Source organism: Neovison vison, chromosome 9, assembly GCF_020171115.1.
Source record: "Neovison vison isolate M4711 chromosome 9, ASM_NN_V1, whole genome shotgun sequence".
In the NCBI taxonomy this organism is placed as follows: domain Eukaryota; kingdom Metazoa; phylum Chordata; class Mammalia; order Carnivora; family Mustelidae; genus Neogale; species Neogale vison.
The window spans coordinates 88,764,942-88,791,357 of record NC_058099.1 but is presented as its reverse complement, the minus strand read 5'-3'; the positions used below and the strand labels follow the sequence as shown (position 1 = coordinate 88,791,357).

Here is a 26,416-nt window from a genome sequence, read left to right as displayed (position 1 = left end):
CCAATGTTTTCCTGAGATGTAACCACATTATCACAATGTTGGATATATTTTTTTTAGTTTCTATTTAAATTCCAGTTAACTAACTTACAGTGTTATATTAGTTTCATGTGTCCAGTATAGTGATTTAAGACTCCATATAAGGGACGCCTGGGTGGCTCAGTGGGTTAAGCAGCTGCCTTCGGCTCAGGTCATGATCCCAGGGTCCTGGGATCGAGTCCCGCATCGGGCTCCTTGCTCGGCAGGGAGCCTGCTTCTCCCTCTGCCTCTGCCTGCCTCTCTGTCTGCCTGTGCTCGCTCTCTCTCCCTTTGTCTCTGACAAATAAATAAATAAAATCTTAAAAAAAAAAAAAAGACTCCATATAATACCTGGCGCTCCTCACAAGTGCTCTCCTTGTGAAATCACCTGTTTGACCCATGCCTCATCCGCCTCCCATGTGGTAACCATCCATTTGTTCTCTGTAGTTAAACTCTGTTTTCTTGGTTTGCCTTCTCTCTTTTTTCCCCTTTGTTCATTTGTTTTGTTTCTCAAATTCCACATATGCGTGAAATCATATGGTATTTGTCTTTCACTGACTGACGTATTTGGCCTAGCATAATATTCTCTAACTTTATCCATATCATCACAATTGCAAGATTTCATTCTTATTTTTATGGCTGAGTAATATTCCATGGTGTATGTGTGTGTGTGTGTGTGTGTGTGTGTACACATACATACATATATATCTCACATCTTCTTTTGTCTATCCTTTTTATTTTGTGCATCTTCATAATACACTTGTAACTTGGGAATATGTGTAACATTGCTTTTTGCTTTATAGCCTATATATTATTTCAAAAAGTTTCATAGCCTGTATATTATTTTTCCCCTTGTATTTTACTTAAAAATATGTTGAAAATCTGGGGGTGCCTGGGTGGCTCAGTGGGTTAAAGCCTCTGCCTTTGGCTCTGGTCATGGTCCCAGGGTTCTTGGATCGAGCCCCAAATCAGGCTCTCCACTCAGCAGGGAGCCTGCTTCCTCCTCTTTCTCTCTGCCTCCCTCTTTGCCTTCTTGTGATCTCTGTCTGTCAAATAAACAAAAAAAATTTAAAAAAAAATGTTGAGGGGCGCCTGGGTGGCTCAGTGGGTTAAGCCTCTGCCTTCGGCTCAGGTCATGATCTCAGGGTCCTGGGATCGAGCCCCGCGTCAGGCTCTCTGCTCAGCGGGAAGCCTGCTTCCTCCTCTCTCTCTGCCTGCTTCTCTGCCTACTTGTGATCTCTGCCAATTAAATAAATAAAATCTTTAAAAAAAATTTAAAAAAATGTTGAAATTCTGTCTCTGTCAATCTTTAAAATGACTTTGTTATTTTTCATTGCTGTATAGTCTTTTTGGTATGTGATAAACCCTAATCCACCCCTTTTTTTTTTAAATTTTATTTATTTATTTGACAGACAGAGATTACAGGTAAGTGGAGAGGCGGGCAGAGAGAGAGGAAGGAAAGCAGGCTCCCTGCTGGGCAGACAGCCCCATGTGGGGCTCGATCCCAGCACCCTGGGATCATGACCTGAGCCGAAGGCAGAGGCTTTAACCCACTCAGCCACCCCGGCACCCCTCCACCCCTTCTCTGGTTGATGAGGACATAGGTTATTTTTGTTTTTTTATGATAGTGTTGCAGTGTTCATATATGTCCTTGATATATATGTAAGTTGTTTCTCTATGACAGATCCTAAAAAGTGGAATTGCTTGTCATAGGGTATCTTCAAGTAACATTTTAATAGATGCTTTCAAATTGCTCCTGAAAGTAACTGTTAATTTTCCTACAACCAGCAGAGTATTAGTACTTTTACTGTCATATCCTCATTAATTCTGAATCAAAGATTTGCAAAATATTTATTACTATCTAAAAATCCAAATTAAAATAACATTATATCTTGGCATATCCAGTTGGCAAAGATGAAACAGTAGATTACTACTGACAAAGTTATTCTGAAATATGGACTTTTAGCTATAGTGTGGGGAAATGCAAATGATATATGTATTAATACATATATCCTATCAGCACATGTACTCATGCATATATACACACACATAATTTGTATCACAGCAGCTTTTTTTAAAAAAAAAGTTAACTTCATATTTTGAATATTTATTTTTTCACTAAATATATCTTAAGAGTATATTTTTAAAGGTTCTGTGTTACTCAACCATATTTACTCAGTATAATTTATTTAATAATTCCCACATATTTGGATATTTCTCATTGTATTTTTGTTCATGTTTGAATATATTTTTAGGATAAATTTATAAAAGTGGAGCTACTGGGACAAAGACATAAATTTTTTTTATTTTATAATTTTATAAACATATAATGTATTATTAACCCCAGGGGTACAGGTCTGTGAATCTCCAGGTTTACACACTTCATAGCACTCACCATAGCACATACCCTCCCCAATGTCCATAACCCCACCCCCCTCTCCTTACCCACCAGCCCCTGGCAACCCTCAGTTTTGTGAGATTATAAGAGTCTCCTATGGTTTGTCTCCCTCCCGAGCCCATCTTGTTTCATTTATTCTTTTCCTACCCCCACACCCCCCATGTTGCCTCTCAACTCCCTCATATCAGGGAGATCATAGGATAATTGTCTTTCTCTGATTGACTTATTTCGCTCAGCATAATGCCCTCAAATACCCCCAAGTTCCATCCACGTCGTCGCAATTGACAAGATTTCACTTATTTAGATGGCTGCATAGTATTCCATTGTATCCACATCTTCTTTATCCATTCATCTGTTGATGGGCATCTATTTTCTTTCCATAGTTTGGCTATTGTGGACATTGCTGCTATAAATATTTGGGTGCACGTGCCCCTTCAGATCACTACGTTTGTATCTTTAGGGTAAATACCCAGTGGTGCAATTGCTGGGTCGTAGGATAGCTCTATTTTCAACTTTTTGAGGAACCTCCATGCTGTTTTCCAGAGTGGCTGCACCAGCTTGCATTACTACCAACAGTGTAGGAGGGTTCCCCTTTCTCCACATCCTCACCAGCATCTGTCATTTCCTGACTTGTTAATTTTAGCCATTCTTTTTTTTTTTTTTAAGATTTTATTTATTTATTTATTTGACAAATAGAGATCACAAGTAGGCAGAGACAAGCAGAGAGAGAGGAAGGGAAGCAGACTCCCTGCTGAGCAGAGAGCCCGATGTGGGGCTCCATCCCAGGACCCTGGGATCATGACCTGAGCTGAAGGCAGAGGCTTTAACCCACTGAGCCACCCAGGCGCCCCAATTTTATCTATTCTGGCTGGTGTGAGGTGGTGTCTCACTGTGGTTTTGATTTGTATTTCCCTGAGGCCAAGTGATGTGGAGCACTTTTTCATGTGTCTGTTGGCCATCTGGATGTCTTCTTTGCAGAAATGTCTGTTTATGTCCTCTGCCCATTTCTTGATTAGATTATCTGTTCTTTGGGCACTGAGTTTGATAAGTTCTTTATAGATCTTGGATACTAGCCCTTTATCTGATATGTCGTTTGCAAATATCTTGTCCCATTCTGACAGTAAAGACATAATTTTTTTTTTTTTAAAGTACGATCAGGGGCACCTGGGTGGCTCACTCAGTTAAGTGTTTGTCTTCGGCTCAGATCATGATCCCAGGGTCCTAGGATCGAGCTCTGCATTGGGCTTCCTGTTTAGCACAGAGCCTGCTTCTCCTGTTCCCTCTGCAGCTCCTCCTGCTTATTCTTTCTCTCTCACTCTTCCCATCAAATAAAGAAACAAAATCTTAAAAAAGAGTAATACCAATTTAGAGCAATAGTGTGGCATATTCATTTTTAAATCCCCAGCACTTAGCTAGCACTTTACCTAGACTATGATAAGCTCTCAGTTAATGGTACTTTTTCATCCAGTCCTTCTGGATATTTTCCTTTTGCTCACATATACTGATGACAAATTTGTCTTTGGCTCTGACGGCCACTATTAGGCAATTAATTTCCTGAATCAAGGTGACATTATCTGATTAGTCAATCCTCAAACATATGTTTATACAGATATAACTTCTTAGTTATAAATCATGAGGATATTTTCCTTGATATACATGATCTGTATATTTTTTCCTTTAATGAGAATTTGTTTTTGAGATTCTTTCTAATTGATATCTATAGGAAATAGAAAAAAAAAAAAAAATCAGTATGGAGAGTGGGGCCCTGAGAGTGGCCACTAGGTGTCTTAGAGCTTGGGGATGGAAATTTCTATCTGAGATGTTCCAGAAAAGGTGACTGGCCAGGGTGCCTGGGTGGCTTAGTTGATTAAGCATCGACTCTTGATTTTGGCTGAGGTCATGATCTCGGAATTGTAAGATTGAGCTCCGTATCAGGTTCCACAGTCGGGGAAGTCTGTTTGAGATTCTCTTTCTCCATCTCTCTCTAGCCCCCTCCACTGATCTCTCTCTCCCTCTCTAAAATAAATAAATAAATAAATCTAAAAAAAAAAAAGAAGAAGAAGAAGTGATCTGATATAAAATAATGATACTCCAGTAAATCACAGTACATACATATGATTGCATTGAACATATGAAATTCAAAAATCGGCAACATGAATGTATAGTGATTGAAGATAGAATAGTGGTTAACTCTGAGGAGGAGGATTGACCTGAGAAGGAGCATGAGAACACATTTCTGGATGAAATGAAAATGTCCTATATTCGATCTGAGTGGTGGACCTGTATTTATGCAAACCTAAAATTTTACCGAGCTGTACATCTTACATTTGTGCATTGTACTGAATCATACCTTCAGGGATTTATTTGTTTTCTTTCCCCTTTTCAGTAGGGACAAATCAGTGGAAATGTTTGCAAGCACTTCTCTGTAATTTAGGAACTTACTGAATTGTGTTAAGCAGGGGAGTGACATTAATTATTCTATAGATATTTATGCATTTCTATTATATTCCAGATATGTTGATTTCAATTAAAAAGATCATTCTGGTAGAAGAGTGAAAGTTAGGTTGGCAAAGGTGAGATTGGAAGCCGGGAGAAAGTTAGGATAGTGTTAGACTAGTTCATTTAAGAGACACTAAAGCCTGGAGGGATAGAAGAAAGGAAATGGGTGAGAGAAATGTTAGGACAGTATGTTCATTGTCTTAACAATGAGGGAACAGCTTAGTCCTAACCTTTCTACTTTAGCACTTCACCTAACACCCTACTAAACAATTATCTCTCTGTGTTCTCTCTCACCATACTGTAACTCCTTGAGTGAAAAAATGGCGTCTTGCTATCTCCAGTTCTAGCAGGATGCATGGCACATAATTGGTGCCAGAAAAAGTTTGCCAATTAATGAGGTATCTTTCATTTTTATTTTATTTTTCAATTTTTTTATTATTGAAATATAGTCAACATGCAATATTAGTTTCAGGTGTATAACATAGTAATTTGACATTTCTATACATTACTCAGTACTTACTGCAATCAGTGTGATTACCATCTGTCCCATACACAATTATTACAAGATTATTAACCATATCCCTTATGTTGTCCTTTACACCTCTGTGATTTATTTATTTTGTAACTGGAAGTTTGTACTTCTTAATCACCTTTCCCTGTTTTACGCATTCTCTCCCCTACCTCCTCTCTGTCAACTACTAGTTTATTCTCTATATTTAAGAGTCTATTTGGGTTTTTTGTTTGTTTGTTCATTTGTTTTCCTTTTTGGATTCCACATATAAGTGAAATCATATGGTATTTGTCTTTCTTTGTCTGACTTATGTCACTTAGCTTAATACCCTCTAGGTCCTTCCATATTGTCACGAATGGCAATTCTTTTTTAGGGCTGAGTAATAGTCCACATTGTGTGTATATATGTGTGTGTGTGTATCACATCTTCTTTATCCATTCATCTATCGATGGACACTTGTGTTGCTTTTATACCTTGGCAATTGTAAATAATGCTTTAATAAACATAAGGGTGCTTATATCTTTTTCAAATTTCTGTTTTCATTTTCTTTGGGTAAATGCTCAGCAGTGAAATTACTGGATCCTTTGGTATTTCCATTTTTAATTTTCAGTATGGAGGAACCTCCATACTGTTCTCTGTAGTGGTTGCACTAATTTATATTCCCACCAACAGTGCACAGGAATTCCCTTTTCTCCATATCCTCACCAACACTCATTATTTCTTGTCTTTTTGGTACTAGCCATTCTGACTGGTATGAGGTGATATCTCGTTGTGGTTTTGATTTGCATTTCCTTGATGATTAGTGATGTTGAGCATCTTTTCCTGTGCCTGTTCGCCGTCTGTATGTGTTCTTTGGAAAAATGTCTATTCAGAACCTCTGCCCATGTTTTAATTGGGTTTTTGCTCTTTTGGTGTTGAGTTGTATAAGTTCTTTATATATTTTGGGTATTAACCTTTTATCAGATATATAATTTGCAAATCTCTTCTCCCATTCAGTAGGTTATCTTTTTGCTTTGTTGATGGCTTCCTTTGCTAGGTAAAAACTTTTCATATGGAAAGTGATATATCTTTGATGGAAGGAAGATCCCGGGAAAGACTCCTGGAGTAGTATGCAGGTAAAAGGCTGTAGAAGAGTAAGTGAAGGATAAGTAGCAAGGACAAGCAGTGGGATTGGATGGACTCTCCTTGGGCTGGTACAGGCTTAGTTCCCAGGTGACGTTTAAGGTCTAAGGATATGACCAAACCCTAGTTTTTTTCTAAGGGTTGTTTTGCTGTCTTTTTTAGTAGTTCTCCCCTGAAGATTTGAAGGAAGAATTAGCTGGTCTCTAAGATACCACCTTCCAAATAAAATCCTAGAATTTAGGCTAGCTAGAAGTCCAGGGTCTTTAAAGTTGGATAGGCTGGAACATGTTGGGAGAGCTCGGGCAAATCAGGACAGAATTGTCCGCTTCCCTGGGTGGTCACCTCTGGAGTAATACAAAGACCTCTTGTGATTTTAAATAATTCACTTCATCACCCTGTGCCTTGATTTCCTCATCTCTATTATGAAGGGGCCTGATCGTAATATTCTGCAGTTCTATCAGCTCATAAACTTGGCAGCTTTATTTTAGTTCCCCAGTTGTTAGTGAGCAGAAGGAGGAACTCTAAACCCGCAGCTTAGATAAAACATTCTTAGTAGCAGCAAATGACATTTAGTATTTGACCAACCTTGATTTCTTCGCCAAAGTAAGAAGAACGTGTATGATATACGTGGGCTGGTGCCTGTCCTGTGGACACACAGAAGCACACACTCCAGAGTACCACTAGTGAGTCACATTTTGGCAGCTTCCCTCCGTTTTCTGGTAGATACTGTGATAAGGAAAAATGTGAAGGGGCATAATTTTAACTTTATGCCAGGACGACAAGAGCAGGGTTCAAAAGTGCTCTAATATTTATGGTAAGAGGAGGGATTTCATTGTGGAAACTCTGTCATCCTGTTCTTTGCTGACGACTAATGCTGAGTTATATTGCTTTGGAGCTGGAAAACCCTGCTAGCCACATATTGGCATCTAGAGCTAGAAAATTCTTTTCTTTTTCTACTTTTGGTTTAAAAGTCTGTTATACTTTTTGTGTGCCTTTGACATCTTTAGCTTAGACAGAACCCCTAATTCATCATTTCCCCATGCTTCACCCTATAAGATGGTTTGAATAATGTTGCTTAAGTTTGGAGAAATTGTTTATGATACTCACAGAAAATATAAATATACTTCAAAATGTTAAAAGTTATGAGAAATACTGAGTTGTTTTAACCTGATCTGGCCTGAATTTATTTGACTAGCCAGCTGCTTTTTCTTTCAGTGTTTCTTAACATCCTTAAGAGCAAGTTGTAATCTGAAGAGTATCCCCCTAATAACCGTAATCGTTATAAAGATGATGATTGCTTGTAATTCTTTCTCACTCCTCATTCTGCAAAGCTTGTTTGGGTCCATAGCTGATAAAGGCCTTCTGATATTTCTGGATAGAAAACATTTTTATTCTCATTTGGGGAGATTCGGGGTCAGAGAGGTTACAAGAGTTCCATAATGTGACACAATAAATAAACAGAGATCTGGAACAAAAAACAACCAAGTGTTCTCATTCCTCATGAGGCTGCTTTCTAAGACACCAATTAAATAGAGAGTCTGAACTTCTTTTATGGGAGATGGAGATGTTACAGTTGCATGAGAATATTGTGGTTCATACACAGTACCAATGAGAGCCTAGAGCAATGTAAGATTCTAAACCAACATTTAGATATTGCCATTTACTCATTTATTCAATAAGTAGTTACTGGTCTCCTACTCTGTGTCAGATGCTATACAGTTAGAGCAAAAAACAAGGTAAACAACAGCTTGCCATGAAGTATACATTCTACTGAGAGAAAAAGAAAATCAGAAAGTAAATATACACACATGTAAAAAAAAATAAATAAAATAACATAAAATAACGATAAGAAAATGAACAGGGAAATGTGATAGAGAGTGATGGTGGATAGGAAATATCTAGTAGAGCTCTAGCAGGTGTTACGGGTTGGATGGTGCCCCTCCACAATTCATATAAAGTCAGAACCCCTGTACCCAGAATGGATTTGAGATCATGGCAGATGTAGTTCATTAAGATGAGGTCATTAGGGTAACCCTAACCTAATATGGCCAGTGTCTTTAGAAAAGGAGAAAGTTGTCCGCAGAGACACACACACAGGGAGAATATCACGTGAGGAAGAAAGCAGAGTGCGATGATGCCCGTAGAAGCAAGGAGTGCCAGAGGTTTCCAGCAGACCACCATTTCCTGGGGGACAGGCATGGAACAGATTCTTCCTCACAGCCCTCTCAGACGGAGCCAGCCTTGCTGACAACTTGATCTTGGGTATGTAGCCTCTAGAACTGTGAGGCCAGAAGTTTCTGTTGTTTAAGCCGTGCAGTTCGTGCTCCTTTATTGTGGCAGCCCTGGAAACGATGGCATGCTCACGGAAAAAGAATTTAATGAAGGGAAACTAACAATGAGGCTGAAGCATTCCAGGCCCCCAAATAGGAAGCAACAATTATACCTGAGCCTTGAGGGATAAGGGAAAGGAGCCATTAGTGGAACCTCATGGGAGTTCATAGCTATGAAAGCAGGCAGCTGTTAGGAATGTGGATAGAGGAACATGGTGACCACCAACCACCAACCTAGCATGGGGAGAGCCAGGGAAATACATGCCCAGATCCTTCTTTCCTCCTGCCCTCCTGTTTTCCATCATTGCTTCCCATTGACAAAACCCAACGGAGGGACGCCTGGGTGGCTCAGTTGGTTAAGTGTCTGCCTTCAGCTCAGGTCATGATCTCAGGGTCCTGGGATTGAGTCCCACATCAGGCTCCCTGCTTGGCACAGAGCCTGCTTCTCCGTCTCCTTCTGTCTGCTGCTCCCCCTGCTTGTGCTCTATTTCTCTGTCAAATAAATAAATAAAATCTTAAAGGAACAAATAAACTATGAAAAGAGAGATCAAGGAATCCTGGCTGATTTATCCCATGAAGGTCAGGTTTCTAGGGAACAGGGTAGAGTAGAGTTGGGTGGATGGTGTATTCAGAGGAACAAATAGGAAATATTTCGCAGTGGTTAGAAATAGTCTTTTGAGGAGATGACATTTGAGCTGAGACTTCAGTGAAACAGAAATCATGGGGAAGTGTGTTCCTGCAAAGGGAACAGCAAGAATAAAATTCTTGAGGTGGGAATGAACTAAGCATACTTGAGAAACAGAAAGACAGCCAGAGGGTGCATGGTATGGGGAGCTCAGGGAAGACGGACATGATCCGCTCAGAGAGGTAGACAATCATCGGAGCATCTAAAGCTTTGTGAAATGATAGTAAGACTTTTCAAGTAAGCGTAATGGGAAGCAAATGGAGGATTTTAAGTTATTGAGACGTTAGGTGAGGATCACTTTAGCTGATCTGTGGAGCCTCGTAGGAGTGTGAACGTTGAAGAAGGATCCCTGGTTAGGAGGCAATAGAGGGGGCCAGATGAGACATGATGCTGGCCTGCACAAAGGTGGTAAAAAAAGGAGGTGGAGAGAAGGGGACAGATTGAGGGCCTCTGTTTAAAATAGGGAAGACATGACTTGTTCTTGCCTTGCCTGTGGGGAGAAAGGAAAAACGAGGAATCAGAATTGATGTCTAGGATTTTTGGCTTGAGCGGTTCAGCGGTTATTGTGGTATTTACTGATACAGGTAAATGAGGGGAACAGCAAATCTGGGAGAAAGACTATGAGTTCTGACCGGGATACATCACTTTTAAATATTCTATAAACTTCCAAGTAACGATATCAAGTAGCAGCTGGTTATGAGTCCCAATCTCAGGAGGGAATTCAGGGCTGGGAATATAAATTTGAATTTGTGTTATTTGAAGCATGTATATAAGATTGGATAGAATTGCCTACTGCAAGATTATACATAGAGAAGAGATGTCTTTTTCTGGCAATACAAAAAGCTAGAGATTCTGAAACTCATGTCTGCTACGTGACATCTAAAAATACTCAACAACAATAAAGAAAAGAAAACCTTTTGAAATAATTGGATGAGCCCTTTAGGAAACTAATGGAAATCCTCTGAGGTTAGGAATAAAGAGGTTCAGGAGAATATGGAGATAAATGTTATGGACTGAATATTTGTGTCCCATACAGTACCCCAAATTTTTATGGACTGAATATTTGTGTCTCATACCATACCCCAGATTTTTATGTTCAAGCCCTAACCCCCAGCGTGGCTATATTTGGAAATGGGACCTTTGAGGAACTGTGAGGTTATAAGGTTAGTAACTTTGAGGTTAAATGAGGTTAAGATAGGATTCGGGTCTTTATAAGTAGGAAGATACCAGATCTCACACTCCCCCCAACACCTGCTCCTGCACACAGTTGTTGAGGGAGGGTCCACGTGAAAACACAGTGAGAATGAGGCCATCTACCATCCAGGAAGAGGTTTTTGTTTTGTTTTGTTTGTTTCTTTTTTTTTTTTTTTAAACCAGAAACCAAATTTACTAAAATATTGATCTTAGACTTCCAGCCTCTATAATTGTGAGAGAATAGGTTGTTTAAACAACATACTCGCTGATACTTTGTCCTGGCAGCCTGAGCAGACCAAGACAGTAAGTGAACCCTGACTCCCTTGCATATATTAAAGCCATTGGATGTGGGTGGCTTAGAGCTATGGAACATAAGGGATATTGGAGGCAGAGTCTTGGGACATAGGATGTACATTTACCACCTTACAGCATAATCACCTTATACAAACCCAGGACATAGAAAGAGTTATGTTCTTGGACAAAGGGTGAACCAGAAAAAGAAAACTCACCTCTCAGAAGCAGACTGCAGTGTTTTCTGTGGCATTATTGGAAGGGGTTGAAAGAAAAATGCCGCCTCTTAAGAATTTTCCATAGATTTGGCTGAATTTATATGATCTCTGCCTAAGAACTACAGGTTAAGAATTGTAGTTTATTTATTTATCTTTTTAAAAGATTTTATTTTTAAGTAATCTCTGTATTCAACATGGGGATCAAACTCATAACCCTGAGATCAAGAGTCACATGCTCCATGGACCAAACCATCCAGGCACGCGTAGGGATTACAGTTTAAAGTAGCCTCTGATGTCCTCAGGCACAGAGCAAAAGCAGCACAAATCCTCCTTGGAGGACTCTTCCTTCATTTCAGACCTCAAAAGCTTCCCGCAAAGTTAAAGCAAACTTAAAATACACGAGGAAACAAGCTACTTTGAATGAGGTTAAGCAGAAACAATCTGCAGAACTAGAATTGCAAGATATTTAAATTTGGAATTATTAAACACAGAATCCAAAAGAGTTTTTTATGCTGCCTAACAAAATAAAAGGAAGAAATAAATCAAGAAATAAAAGACAATCGGGGTGCCTGGGTGGCTCAGTGGGTTAAGCCGCTGCCTTCGGCTCAGGTCATGATCTCAGGGTCCTGGGATCGAGTCCCGCATCGGGCTCTCTGCTCAGCAGGGAGCCTGCTTCCCCCTCTCTCTCTCTGCCTGCCTCTCCATCTACTTGTGATTTCTCTCTGTCAAATAAATAAATAAATAATCATAAAAAAAAAAGAAATAAAAGACAACCAAAATGAGCAAATAGATCAGAGGAAAAAAAGCAAATTGAATATTCAGGAATATAACATGTAATAGTTTTCAGTAAATGTTTGTGGAGCACTTGTCATGTATGCATTCCTCCAGCAGTTGGGTTTACTGTGGTGAACAAAATAAGCAAACCTGTTTGACTCTGTAGAACTTATTATCTAGATGGAGAAATAAATTAAATGTCAAACATAGTGTAAGGGTTAAAGGGCATACGATTCAAGCTTAGGTAAGACTTGGTGAAGTAGAAAATAAATCTAAAGAAGTAACAGAGAACAAAGAAATAAAACAAAAAAAAACACAATGAAATTAAGAAGCAACAGAATTCTGCAGAGAAGTACAAAGATATGAAAAATTTTACAGATTAAGTGATAGGAAGTGTGTAAAAAATAAAGTTACAAAAAGAGATAAGATAGAGAATGTGGGAAGAGCAACTTTCAAAAGTTTATGGTTGATAATTTCATGAAAGTCGTGGTTTTTCAGATTTCTGTTATAGAAGTGAGATGTTAAAAGTAGCCCAAGAGAAATGACATTTCATAAACAAAGGACGGCATTGACACTGACACTTGACTTCTGAGCAGTAGAACCCAGATGATGCAGAGGAGTGTCTAAAATGTGCTGAGATAAAATAACCAGCAACCTAGAATGTATATGCAGAAAAACTATATTTCAAGAATGGAGATTGGTGAAGGAACTTGCAGTAAAAGAAAAAATGGAGTTTACCACCACCTCCCCCAAAAAGAAATTTGCCCAAACGAAGTTCTAAAAGATAAATTTCAAGAAGAAGGAAAGTGGTCCCCGTAATGGTTTGAGATACAGGACACAATAGTGAGTAAGGATTATGGTAAACACCATAGGAATATATAAATAAATACTGATGTTATAAAACACAAATAATGCGGGGCTCATGGGTGGCTCAGTGGGTCAAGCCTCTGCCTTGGGCTCAGGTCATGATCTTGGGGTCCTGGGACTGAGCCCCACATTGGGCTCTCTGCTTGGCAGGGAGCCTGCTTCCCCCTCTCTCTCTGCCTGCCTCTCTGACTCCTTGTGATCTCTCGTTCTCTCTCTCTCTCTGTGTCAAATAAATAAATAAATAAATCTTTAAAACATGAATAATCCTTAAGTTATGGAGTTAAAATTAAGATAGGGCAAAAATATACGGTCAAAATTGCATGTGAGGAAGCAAGGTATTTGCAGTTAAAGCATTTTAAAAGCTTTATATTTATGTGAGGTGAGTAAAGACTGTATTTTGTTAAGCTAAGTGTCCATTTATAGTCTAGTGACTAAGAATAGAAATAAGGTGTATATCTTCCAAACCAGTTAAGGGAAAAAATGGACTGAGAAAAAAATACCTATAGTCAGTTTAAATATAAGGAGAAAGGTGGACAGAGAGAGACAGAAACAGAGACAGAGACAGAGGCAGAGACAGAGAGAGGTGGAGGGATGGAGAGAGAAACAAGGGCAGGAAAAATGAAAGCTTGAAATAAGACGGAAAAATAAATCCAAGTAAGTTAGTAATCACAATAAATGTAAATGGACTTAATTCTACTGTTAAAGATTATAGGTTATCAGGTAGCTTTTTTTTTTTTAAGATTTTTATTTATTTATTTGACAGAGAGAGATCACAAGTAGGCAGAGAGGCAGGCAGAGAGAGAGGAGGAAGCAGGCTCCCTGCTGAGCAGAGATCCCGATGCGGGGCTCGATCCCAGGACCCTGAGATCATGACCTGAGCCGAAGGCAGCGGTTTAACCCACTGAGCCACCCAGGCGCCCCTCAGGTAGCTTTTAAAAAAAGACATTTACACATTGTTTATAAGTTATACACTTAAAACATAAGGACAAATAAAGTTAGGAGAAAGAGAATGGAAAAAGATATCAAAGTAGACATAACCAAAAGAAATCCAGTGCATTTATATGTGTGCCTCACTAGAATTTAAAGAAAAAATATAATACTAGAGATCAAAGGGATTATTATATAATGATACAGAGTTCAGTTTTTCAGACAAATAGTACTAAATTTGTGTATTTCTAATAATATAGGTTCCAAATACATAAAATGTATGCATAGTAGATAAGTGATAAATTGAGCAAACTAAAGCTGTGATAGACAAATACATATGTTATTTATTTATTTATTTATTTATTTATTTATTTATTTGACAGAGATCACAAGTAGGCAGAGAGGGAGGCAGAGAGAGAGAGGGAGGAAGCAGCACGCTCCCTGTGGAGCAGTGAGCCCAGTGCAGGGCTCGATCCAGGATCCTGGGACCATGACCTGAGCCGAAGACAGAGGCTTTAACCCACTGAGCCACCCAGGTGCCCCACAAATACATATGTTTGATAGATCAAAAAGAGAAATCACTCTAGAAAAAGAGAATTTGAGGAATACCATGAATACTCCTTTTTTTTTTTTAAGGGAGAGAGAGGATGGGGAGAGGCACAGAGGAAGACTCTTAAGCAGACTCCACCCCAACACAGAGCCCGACTCTGAGCGTGATTTCAAGGCCTTGAAATCATGGTCTGAGTTGAAATCCAGAGTTGGACGCTTAACCAACTGAGCCACCCAGGTGCCCCCACAATAAACGATCTTGATCTAAAGAACAAATAGGTAGTACTTTGTACTTAGTAATTGGAGAATATATCTTTTTTCAAGAACACCCAGATCATTTTTAAATGTATACATAGTCATGTATTTATTTTTTTCTCAAATTTTTAAACTTAAATTCTAGCAGGTTAACATACAGTGCAATATTGGTTTCAGGAGTAGAATTTAGTGATTCATCACTTATATACAATACCCGGTGCCTAACATAACAAGTACTCTCCTAATACCCATCATCCAACTAGCCCATCCCCCACACGCCTCCCTCCATCAACCCTCATTTTGTTCTCTGTCATTAAGAGTCTCTTATGGGGGGTGCCTGGGTGGCTCAGTGGGTTAAAGCCTCTGCCTTCGGCTCAGGTCATGATCTCAGGGTCCTGGGATCGAGCCCCGCATTGGGCTCTCTGCTCGGCGCGGAGCCTGCTTCCCCCCCTTTTTCTCTGCCTGCCTCTTTGCCTACTTGTGATCTCTCTCTGTCAAATAAATAAATAAAATCTTAAAAAAAATAAAGAGAGTCTCTTATGGTTTGTTTCCCTCTCTTCCCACAGCCCATATATTTATCTGTTTTGTTTCTTAAATTTCACATATGAGTGAAATCATATGGTGTTTGTCTTTCTCTGAAGACTTATTTCACTTAGCATAATACAGTCTAGCTCCATCCACGTCATTGCAAATCACCCAGATCATTTTTAAAATGGACTACTTCTTAGGCTATAAAGTAAATCTTGATATCCTTCAGAGAATCAGTATCATATAGAACTCATAATCAGAAACAAAGTGCTAACTTAAAAATATATATTGGAACATTAAAAAATTAGACTTAGAGGGGCTCAGTGGGTTAAAGCCTCTGCCTTCAGCTCAGGTCATGATCCCAGGGTCCTGGGATGGAGCCCCGTGTCGGGCTCTCTGCTCAGCAGAGATCATGACCTGAGCCAAAGGCAGAGGTTTAACGTTCAACCCACTGAGCCACCCAGGTGCCCCAAATGATCCCTTCTTTAAAAATACTAATGAAAGTGACAAATTTATGATAAAATTATTCAAGCAAAAATAAAATGCAAAGAATAATGGTTTGAGGAATGTGGATTTCTTATCAGAAAACCATAAAAGGCCAGAAGACGGTGAAACAGCATAAAGAACTAAGAGAAAAGAATTGTCAACCCTGAATTCTGCAACCAGAAAAAGGAAATACCCTTCGGGAACTTGTGTTCCTGAAGATATCCTTACGTGAAAGAAAAGTAAGAGAATTTTTGACCATCAGAGCTGTTCTGGGAGTGTTGAGGTTCTAAGTTATTCAGGGAAATTATACCTGGGAAAACCTTGGATCTTCGTGTGTAAAGGAAGAATAACAGAAATGATTAATGTGTGGGTAAATAGGATAGACTGTTTTTCTTTTCTTAAATCCTTTAAAATACATGTGACACTTGAAAGCAAAAAATATGACATTACTGGTGGGGTTTTCAATGTAGTCCAAATGATGACTTTAATATAAAAAAGAAAGAGTGAAGGAACCAATGTGGTCATAAGGCTTTTACATTTTCTTTGGGGTGGAAAAATATTAACTCTAAGAAGATTAAGAAAGTTTGGGTATTATAATAATGATAGCAACTACTGCAACAATTGCACCAAGAGGTATATCCTCTTGGTAATAAATAGAACAAGAAGACAGAAAATCAAGGCTATAGAAAACCTGAAGTTCTTTCAAGTGCACGTGGAATATTCACTAAGACCACGTAATGATTCATAAAATGAATCCTAAAATTTTAAAAGAATACAATGCACTCAAAGCAGGTTCTCTGTGGGTACCTGGGTGGCTCCTTTGGTTGACTGGCCAGCCCTTGATTTTGGCTCAGGTCATGATCTCAGCGTCCTGGAATGGAGCCCTGTGTTACTCAGCAGGGAGTCTGCTTAAGGATGCTCTCTCTTCCTCACCCTCTGCCCCTCTCCCCCAAAATAAATAAATAAATCTTTAAAAACCAAAAAACTAAAGTAGGTTCTCTGTCCATAATGAAAGTAAATAGACCCACATGTGTGGCCAATAGATTTCTGAAAAAGCTCAAGATAGGATTTTTTTTTCAATAATTGTCAATGAAACAATTGTATATCCATGCGAAAAATTTTTTTGCCTGACCCCAAACCTCACACTTTATACAAGCATTAACTGAAAATACATTATAGAGCTAAATATAAGATGTAAAACTATACATGTTCCAGGAGAAAATTTTTATTTTTGTGAATTAAGAGTTCTTAGATACCAAAAGCGTGATTCATAAAACACTGATAAATTGAACTTCATCAGAACTAAAAGCCTTTGGAGTGAAAAAGAGATATATGCTTTATTATTTCTTTTTTTTTATGTTCAGTTAGCCAGCATATAATATATCATTAGTTTTCGATGTAATGTTCAATGATTCATTAGTTGTGTATAACACCCAGTGCTTGTCACAACACGTGCCCTCCTCAATACCCACCACCAGGTTACCCCATCCCCCCACTTCCCTCCCTTCTGCAACCCTCAGTCTGTTTCCTGGAGTCCAGAGCCTCTCATGGTTTGTCTCCCTCTCTGATTTCTTCCTATTCAAAACTAAAAACCTTTGTTTTCCTAAGGATGGTTATAAGAATAAAATGAAAAGTCATAAACTAGGAGAAAATATTTGTAAATCATATGTCTGAAAAAGGATTTGTATAAAGAAAATACAAAGAACTCTAAAAAACTCTCAAAAACCCCTGATGAGGGGCTCAGCCTGAGTAAACAAACAAACAAACAAAAGCCAAAAAAACAAAACAAAACAAAACAAAACAAAAACTAGGCAAAGGATTTGAACAGCTCTTTCCCCAAAGGAAATGTGCAGATGGCAAATAAGCACATGAAAAGATGTTCACCATCATTAATCATTTGGAAAATGCAAACGGCTGTCTTAATTAGATATCATATACACTATTAAAATGACTAAAATAAAAGGAAAAGAAGCCTGACAAAACCAAGTACCGGCAAGGATGCAGAACACCGGAATTCTCATTCATCAATGGTGGGAATGCAAAGTGGCAGTGTCTTGGGAAAATGGTTTGGCACTTTCTTATAAAAGTAAACATACATTTACCATATGACACAGCCATCTAACTGCTACGCATTTACCCAAGAGAAATTAAAATGTGTCTTTATACAAAAATCTATACATGAATGTTCATAACACCTTTATTCGTAATTGCCTCACACCGGAACCCATGCAGATGTCCTTCCGTTGGTGAATGGAAACAAACTGCAATGCACCCATACAATGGGGTCCCACTCAACAACAGAAAGCAATGTACTATTGATACACAAACAACATAAAGGGATTTCTTTTTTTTTTTTTTTTAAAGATTTTATTTATTTGAGATAGAGTAAGAGTGAGCGAGAGGGAGAGAGCGTGCGCAGGAGCAGGGGGAGGGGCAGAGGGAGAGGGACAGACACCCTGCTGAGCAGGGGGCCTGATGTGGGGCTCAGTCCCAAGACCCTCAGATCATGACCTGAGCCCCCAGCAGATACCTCACCAGCTGAGCCATCCAGGCGCCCCAACATAAATGGATTTCAACTGCATAATGCTGAATGATAGAAATCATATCTATAATGCTACATATTCTTTGGTACCATTTAAATGACCTTCTGGAAAAGGTAAATTTATAGTGCTTGACAGGGCTTGAGGGGGTGGGGACGGACTGACTGAAAAAATAGCACAAGGAAATTTTTCTTCCCTAAGTGATGGTTGCACAGGCACCCACTTTATTCATAAAATGGTATATATGTGTGTGTTTTCTTAAGAAATATTCTATTTATTTATTTGTAGATTTATTTATTTATTTATTTACTTGAGAGAGAGAGAATAAGTGGGAGGAAGGGCAAAGGGAGAGGAAGAGAGAGAATCTCAAGCAAACTCCCTACTGTGCACAGAGCTTGACTCAGGGCTGCATCTCGGGACCCTGAGATCATGACCTGAGCCAAAATCAAGAGTCAGATATTTATTTAATCCACTGAGCCATCCAGGTACCCCATCAAATTATTTAAAATTATTTAACTTAAAATTATTTAAACTGAAAAAAAAAATTTAAAAAACCTCTTCCCCTCTTTCTCCCATGCCCACCCCCTCCTCTGGGAACCACCAATCTGTTCTCTGTATCTATGAGCTTGGTAATTTATTAGTTTGTTTACTTTCAGATTCCACCTGTAAGAGTGATCAAATGCAATTTATTTTTCTCTCTCTGACTCATCTCTCTTCCCATAATGCCCTTGACGTGTAGCCATGTTGTTGCAAATGACAAGATTTCGTTCTTTTTATTTTGTGGCTGAGTATGTATTTCTTTAACCATTTAACCATCGATGGACACATAGGTTGTTTCCGTATCTTGGCTGTTGTAAATAATGCTGCAATGAACATGGGGGTACATGTATCTTTTCTAATTGGTATTTTCAGTTTCTTTGGATAAATACCCAGCAGCGGAATTACTGGATCATATGATGGTTCTACTTTTAATTTCTTTTTGAGAAACTTCTATACTGTTTTCCTTAGTGGCTCACCAATTTACAGTCCTATAAACAGTGCACAAGGGATCTTTTTTTCTCCATATCCTCCCCAAAACTTACTTCTTATTGTTTTGAGTCTAGCCATTCCGACAGGGGCAAAGTGATATCTCATTATGGTTTTGAATTGCATTTTCCTGGTGATTAATGATATACAGCATCATTTCATATACCTGTTGGCTGTGTGTATATCTTCTTTGGACAAATGTCTGTTTGGATCCTCTGCCCATTTTTTAATCATATTATTTGTTTTTTTGCAATCGAGTTGTATGTGTTCTTTATATGTTTTAGAAATTAACCCTTTAACAGAGAAATAATTTGTAGATATTTTATCTATTCAGTAGGTTTCCTTTTTTTTTTTTAAAGATTTTATTCATTTATTTGACAGAGAGAGATTACAAGTAGGCAGAGAGGCAGGCAGAGAGAGAGAGGAGGAAGCAGGGTCCCTGCTGAGCAGAGAGCCCGATGCGGGACTCCATCCCAGGACCCTGAGATCATGACCTGAGCGGAAGGCAGCGGCTTAACCCACTGAGCCACCCAGGCGCCCCAGTAGGTTGCCTTTTTATTTTGTTGGTTGTTTCCTTTGCGGTGCAGAAGCTTTTTAGTTTGATTTTTGTCCCACTTGTTTATTTTTGCTGTTGTTGCTTTTGCTTATGGTGCCAGATTTTTAAAATCCTCAAAAAATAAAAATAAAAAGTCATCACCAAGATCTATGTCAAGGAGTTTACCATCTGTGTTTTTTTTTTTTTTTTTTTCTAGGAGTTTTATGGCTTCAGGTCTTAAATTAAAGACCTTAGTTCAATCTGAGGTAATTTTTGTGTGTAGTATATGATAGTGGTCTAGTTTAATTTGTGTGTGTGTGAGTGTGTGTCTAATTTTGGAGAGACTATCCGGTCTTCATTGTATATTCATGGCTCCATTATTGTAAATTAATTGACCGTATATGCGTGGGTTTATTTCTGGGCTCCTTAGTCTGTTCCACTGATCTGTGTGTCAGTTTTTATTCTAGTATCCTACTGTTTTTCAATGACATTTAAATGACATTCTGGTAAAGGCAAAACTACAGTGATTGCTGGGATTTGAGGGGGAGGGGAAGGACTGAAGATACAAAAAGATAGCATGAGGAAAATTTTGTGGTAATTATTACAAGACTATATATTTGTGAATTTCAGTGAATATAAATGTAAAACTGGGTTTAAAAAATTAGTAGAAAAAAATCCATGAGTGCAGGCAGGAGAGATACTGAGAGTTAACACGAACAATAAAGAAGGGGTGGGGCGAATTGTCATTTATTATTTATATTAGAATCAGAGAAAACTCTGAGGACGGGACTTTAAGCTGAGCTATGAGGGATGGGGGGAGTTGGCTAGGAGAGAGGTAAGGGAAAGAGGATTTCAGCTAGAGGAAATAGTTTATAGAAGTACTTGACAGATTGGGGCACTTGGGTGACTCAGTGGGTTAAGCCTCTGCCTTCGGCTCAGATCATGATCCCAGAGTCCTGGGATGGAGCCCCGCATCAGGGTCCTGAGTGCTCAGTGGGGAGTCTGCTTCTCCCTCTCCTTTTATCCCTCCCCACTGCTCCTGCTCTCTCTCTCTCTCAAATAAATGAATAAAAAATCTAAAAAAAAAAAAAAGAAAAAAGAAATACTTGGCATGCAAAGGAGCACTTGGATTCTCAAAAGCGAAGAGAAAACCAGTGTGGTTGCAGCCCAGAGCACTGTGGCAAGAGTGATGAGCGGAAAGACTTACAGAGGGAGGCCAAGCCCTACAGGGCCTTATGGGCCATTTCAGAATTTTGGCTTCTTCCCAAAACACTGAGGTTTTTACTCACATTTAGGAATAGTATGATTAGATTTAGAATTTTGCCTTAAGATTAGAGCTATAGGTTAAGGACAAATTGGAGATGAGGGCCAGTAGGAGTGGGAAGATGTGCTTGGTAAAGTGATGAAGCCATCATAAGAGAAAAATGATCTGGGTTCTTTTCCGGCTGTAATTCACACCCTCCTTCTTGGAAAGGTTAACATTTCTAATAAATTCTTCTGTCAATTTCCGATAAATTTTGATGGAATGAAGACTTGTTCTGGGTAGCTAGTGAGTCATGCAACTATCAGCTGACTGCCAGTGACCTTCAAATAGACCGTTCTTTCTTTCTGTGTCTAATGTATTCTTTTTTCCCTAGAAAATTTCCCTACCGGGAACAAATATCTTAATTGACTTGCAAAGAACAATTTTGTCTTGCTTGCATACAAGATTACAGTAAAATGTTGACACATGTTTATTAAAAAGAAAGATCTTAATGAAGTTTTTTGAAAACAAAATCAACATCCAAAAATTAATTGCCTTCCTGAATATCATTAGTAAACCACAAATAAACATAAATTCCAAGAGATGCCATTTATAATAGTGATAAAAATAAGAAATTTGGGAATAAATACAACAAATGATATCATTGTGAAGAAATTATGACTTTATTAAAAATTCATTAGTTTCCCATGACTGCCATAACAAATTCCCACAAACTTGGTGGCTTAGAACAAGAGAAATTTAGTCTCTCACAGTTTTATAGGGCAGAAATGCAAAATCAAGATGTTGGCAGGGCCTCCCTTCCTCTGCAGTGTCTAAGGGGTGATCATTCCTTATCTCTTCAAGCTTCTGGCAGCTTTAGGTGTTCCTTGGCTTGTGGCTGAATAACACCAATTTTTGCGCCGACCTTCACACGACCTTCTCTTCTGTGTCTTATGACACTTGCCATTAGATTGAAGGCCAGGGTGAAAGCAAAAACCCTTTTTTCAAACAAGGTCACATTCATAGGTTCCAGGGGTTATGAACTTATCCTTTTGAGGCCATCATTCATCCCCCTACAGTAAAGAGCCAAATAAATGGAGGGATATGCCCTGTTCATCCTAATGAAGACAAACGTTCTAATGTCTAATTGATCTTGCCAGATTGATTTTGTATGTACTAATTATACTGCCCAGGAATTTTTCAGTGGAACTGATGAACTCATCCTAAAGGGACAAATAGCCAGGATACTCTTTTTTTAAGAAGTTGGTAAGGAGATGAGATTATGACCAGCTAGAAACCAAGATTTACTTGAAATCTATCCTAAGTAAAACTGTCTGGCATTGACACAAAGATTAAAAAACTGACCAATGAAACATAAATTAACCTATCACACATATCAAAAACCTGTTACGTGGAAGATGTGGCATTGCAGATTGGTGGGGAAGGAATGTCTTTTTAGGAAATGCTCCTGGAGCAGTAAGTCACCCATGCCAAAAAGATGAAATCAGAACCCTACTTCACATGATATCTAAAACATCAATTCCGGACCTACATGGGAAAGCCAAAGCTGTAACACTATTTGAAGAAAATATAGAAAATTATGACAGAGCAGGAAATGCTTTTTTTTTTTTTTTTAAATTATTTATTTATTTGAGAGAGAGTGTATGAGAGAGAACACAAGCAGGGGGAGGGGCTGAGGGAGAGGGACAAGCAGGCTCCTTCTGAGAAGGGAGCCCGATGTGGGACTCAATCCCAGGACCCTAGGATCATGATCTGAGCCGAAGGTAGACACTTAACCAACTGAGCCACGCAGGTGCCTCCAGGAAATGATTTTTTTAATTAATTAATTAATTAATTAGACACAGAGAAAGAGGTCACAAGTAGGCAGATAGGCAGGCAGAGAGAGAGGGGGAAGCAGGCTTCCTGCTGAGCAGACAGGCTTCCTGCTGAGCAGAGAGCCTGATGCAGGGCTCGATCCCAGCACCCTGACATTGTGACCTGGGCCGAAGTCAGAGGCTTAACCCACTGAGCCACTCAGGCGCCCCAGGAAATGATTTTCTTTCTTTCTTTCTTTTTTTTTTTTCAATTTATTTATTTTCAGAAAAAACATTATTCATTATTTTTTCACCACACCCAGTGCTCCATGCAAGCCGTGCCATCTATAATACCCACCACCTGGTACCCCAACCTCCCACCCCCAGGAAATGATTTTCTAAGTAAGAAGGAAAATATACTGATAATAAAAGATAAGAATGATACCTTTGACTACATTAAAATTAAGAATTTTTGCAAATGAAAAGCTATCATAAGGAGAGTAAAAAGACTAGTGAAGACATTGGAATACTTAAAAGATTGATGGCTGGAGTATATATAGAATTTCTGAAAAAATTAAGGACCAACAAAACATACATATATACATACATATATATTGTATTCTATCACTATATATTATTATATCAGATTCTATTCTAATATAGAATTGGGCAAGATATGTGGGCAGGCATTCTGAAGGAGGAACTATGAATCTTCGATGAGTGTATGAAAACATGCTCAATCTCATTGTTGATCATGGAAATACAAGTTAACACCAATGGGGCATCGCTTACACCATCTAGATTAACAAAAGATTAAACAGTTGTAAAAACCTGTCCTAGTCTCTTGGGCTTGAGGAACAACAAAAGCTCTTGTTGGTGGAAATGGATGTTGGTATAAGCATTTTGGATCATAATATGGCATTATCTAGTAAATATCAACTTACATACTCCCTGTTGTTGTGGGAAACGAAGGCAGAAGAAAAATTATTCCATTTCCTTAATACTTACAGCCCACTACAAGTCCTTGAAACAGAGTGACATTCCTCTGGGCACTCAACTGCTTGGGTGTTGACGCTTTGCTAGGGGCAAAAAGCAATCTTAGCCCGACCCCCAGGGTCCTCTAGGTCTACTTCAACATATAAAAATTCCTTTGGAAAACTCCCTTGTCACTAACCCTCAAGACACATATTAGCAATCATCCCCTAAACATACAACCCACTAATATCCATCAAACTGTGGACAGCAGACACTGGAATGATCCCAGAAGTGAGGTTTATAATGACAAATAACTAGAAACAGCCCAAACATCTGTTAATTGGAACATGACAAATAAAGATGTAGCCACAGGATTGAAAGCTGGAAAACCATAAATATGACTGATTTACAGCTCCTCTCATAAGCATTGAGGACTCTCTGAGACTTACGAAAAAAGCACACCTCAGATTAATGAATTCAAGTTTTATGAAGTTTATATTTTAGTTTTATAAAGTTTACTAACAAGCAAAACTGAAGGACATTTTCCATTTCATAAGTTGGGCAATGGGCAGGACCATGAAAGGCACAAATCTAAGGGGTACCTCAAAATTCAGTAATCAAGATAAATAATATTTTAATGCTATATTTAAAAAAATCAAATTGGCAAACCACAACCCTCTGGCTAGCCATCTGTTTTTTTTTTTGTTTTTGTTTTTGTTTTATTTTTTTTCTTTTTGTTTTTGTTTTAAATAAGAGTATATTGGAACCAAGACTGGGATTACAGTGAGCCCACTGAGGCAGTATTGTACAGGGTCAGATCCTGTCTTCATGTAAAATTGTCATATTTGGGTTGCCATGGGTTTTTTTCACGTTAATCTTGATTTAAAAAATACTGCATGAAAATATTATTTATCCTGAGTATTGGGGGTTTTCTTGGTGCCCCTTAAATTTTGCACCCAAATAAGTGCCTCGCCTTCCCCACTGTAGTCCTGGTCCTTGTTGGTTTTATTATTGTGGTTCATAAATTGCAAAAATGTTATATGTGTTTTTAAAAAAATTCTCCAGTATTTCAAAATTTGGAAATTAAATAAAAAATCAACCATAAAGAAGAAAAGAGAGCTAGTGAATGAATTCTCGGGTTTCTTCAAATTTCAGTAATCTGAAAGAGGAGATGTTGCAAGTTAAAGGAACCAAGGAGAAGCCAGCAAATTAGGAGGAAACGCAGACTGTGCCCTTTTCCAGGAGTGGAAATATTTGTAGGTCTATTGGTCAAGTCAGCTGCTGCTAAAAATAACTAGAGAATCACCTGTTAAAAATGTACCTTTTCAGTCACATAGACCTTGACTTCAGAAATCTTACTTAGTTATTACCAGCTGTCAGAAGAAAACACATTGTACATTCGTGCACATGGAACATAAAATATAATGTAAAATTATGCAAAGGTAGATTTTGGACAATCAAAGGTTTTTAGCATTCTGAGTCCTTGACCTAGCACGCTGAGTTCCCGTGAGACTGCCATGCCTTCACCTGTGTTGCGTTGCTGGCTGGCCTCTTCTTTTTATGCTTCAAGCCTCAGCTCAAGTGCAGTCTAGACCTAGTCAGCTTCCTGGAGGTCAGTTTTTCTTCCATTTCCCAAAAACTCATAAAATCTTCTGTTTTTCATAATTGGCCTCTAGAACAGTGTAGGCAAAAAAAATTTGAGGCACGCTATGGACAGGACAAAGGGCCAAATTCGAAGTGAGGAGAATAGCTACAGATACAGGATCTCGGATGACTTAAGACAATGGGGCAAGAGCCCCTGGAGGCAGAACTTGTGTTATGTCTGAGCTGGTTAGAGCAGAAGTGTTTGAGAATAGGAACCAGTATTTGGAATTTAAAAAAAGGAGAGGGAAGATGGTTATGTATAGTTCTGAGGACTGTATTCAGATGCTGGACAAGTCAAGCTTTCCTTTCTCCCTCCCTTCCCCCCCCCTTCGCTCCCTCCCCTTTTCTTCAGCACTTACTGAGTACCTACTGTATGCCAAATGCTGATTTAGACACAGAGGCTGCTGAGACTGAGACATGTCCAGACATGACAGCTTAGGGGTATGCCCATATTTTGTTGATTCTAATTTGTGCATTATTTTTTTCACATTCTATCATCTGTGGAATTGGACTATTTCTTACAAGCGTATCGTAGTTCAGTAGCATCTTACTTTATTAGGTCTTTCAGTTTGCAAGTGACTTAGATTTGCTAAAAGACGGTAGAAGCTCTATGCAATTTTACCTGACAGCTGGATGTTGGTATATATCCTCCTGCACAGCATCTTCTTGGAATCCCAAATAGGGTGACGGGAAACAAGCTCCTTGCTCATCACGATTGCCTCTGTTCATATCACTCCGTCCCTTTACATGGACAGAGTTTGGAGAGGTGAAGGAAGTCCTGACCACCATCCGACCACATCTTTCTCTTCTCTCTTTCTTCTACCTCTTTCAGCCTAAACCCAGGAAGAAAAAACATATGTGGACTTTTTCTTCCCTTATATCATATTGTCCTTAACCTGATTTAAGACCCATTGTTAAGCCATAATGGTATCATTCGTATCTTCTGTACTCTATGGGAGGGACTCTATACCCTTATTCATAGGAACTCTT

General features: G+C 38.7%; 1 protein-coding gene across 1 annotated transcript in view; it reads right to left on the bottom strand.

Annotated features, from left to right (window-relative positions):
* The window catches only part of C9H9orf57 (chromosome 9 C9orf57 homolog), a 35,785-nt gene extending 9,649 nt beyond the window's left edge, over positions 1-26,136 (bottom strand). Inside the window, exon 1 of the mRNA XM_044264168.1 lies at positions 26,049-26,136. Coding sequence (XP_044120103.1) covers positions 26,049-26,136 — 88 coding nt within the window. The remainder of the gene's footprint in view (positions 1-26,048) is intronic.
* Between the last annotated feature and the right edge of the window lie 280 nt (positions 26,137-26,416).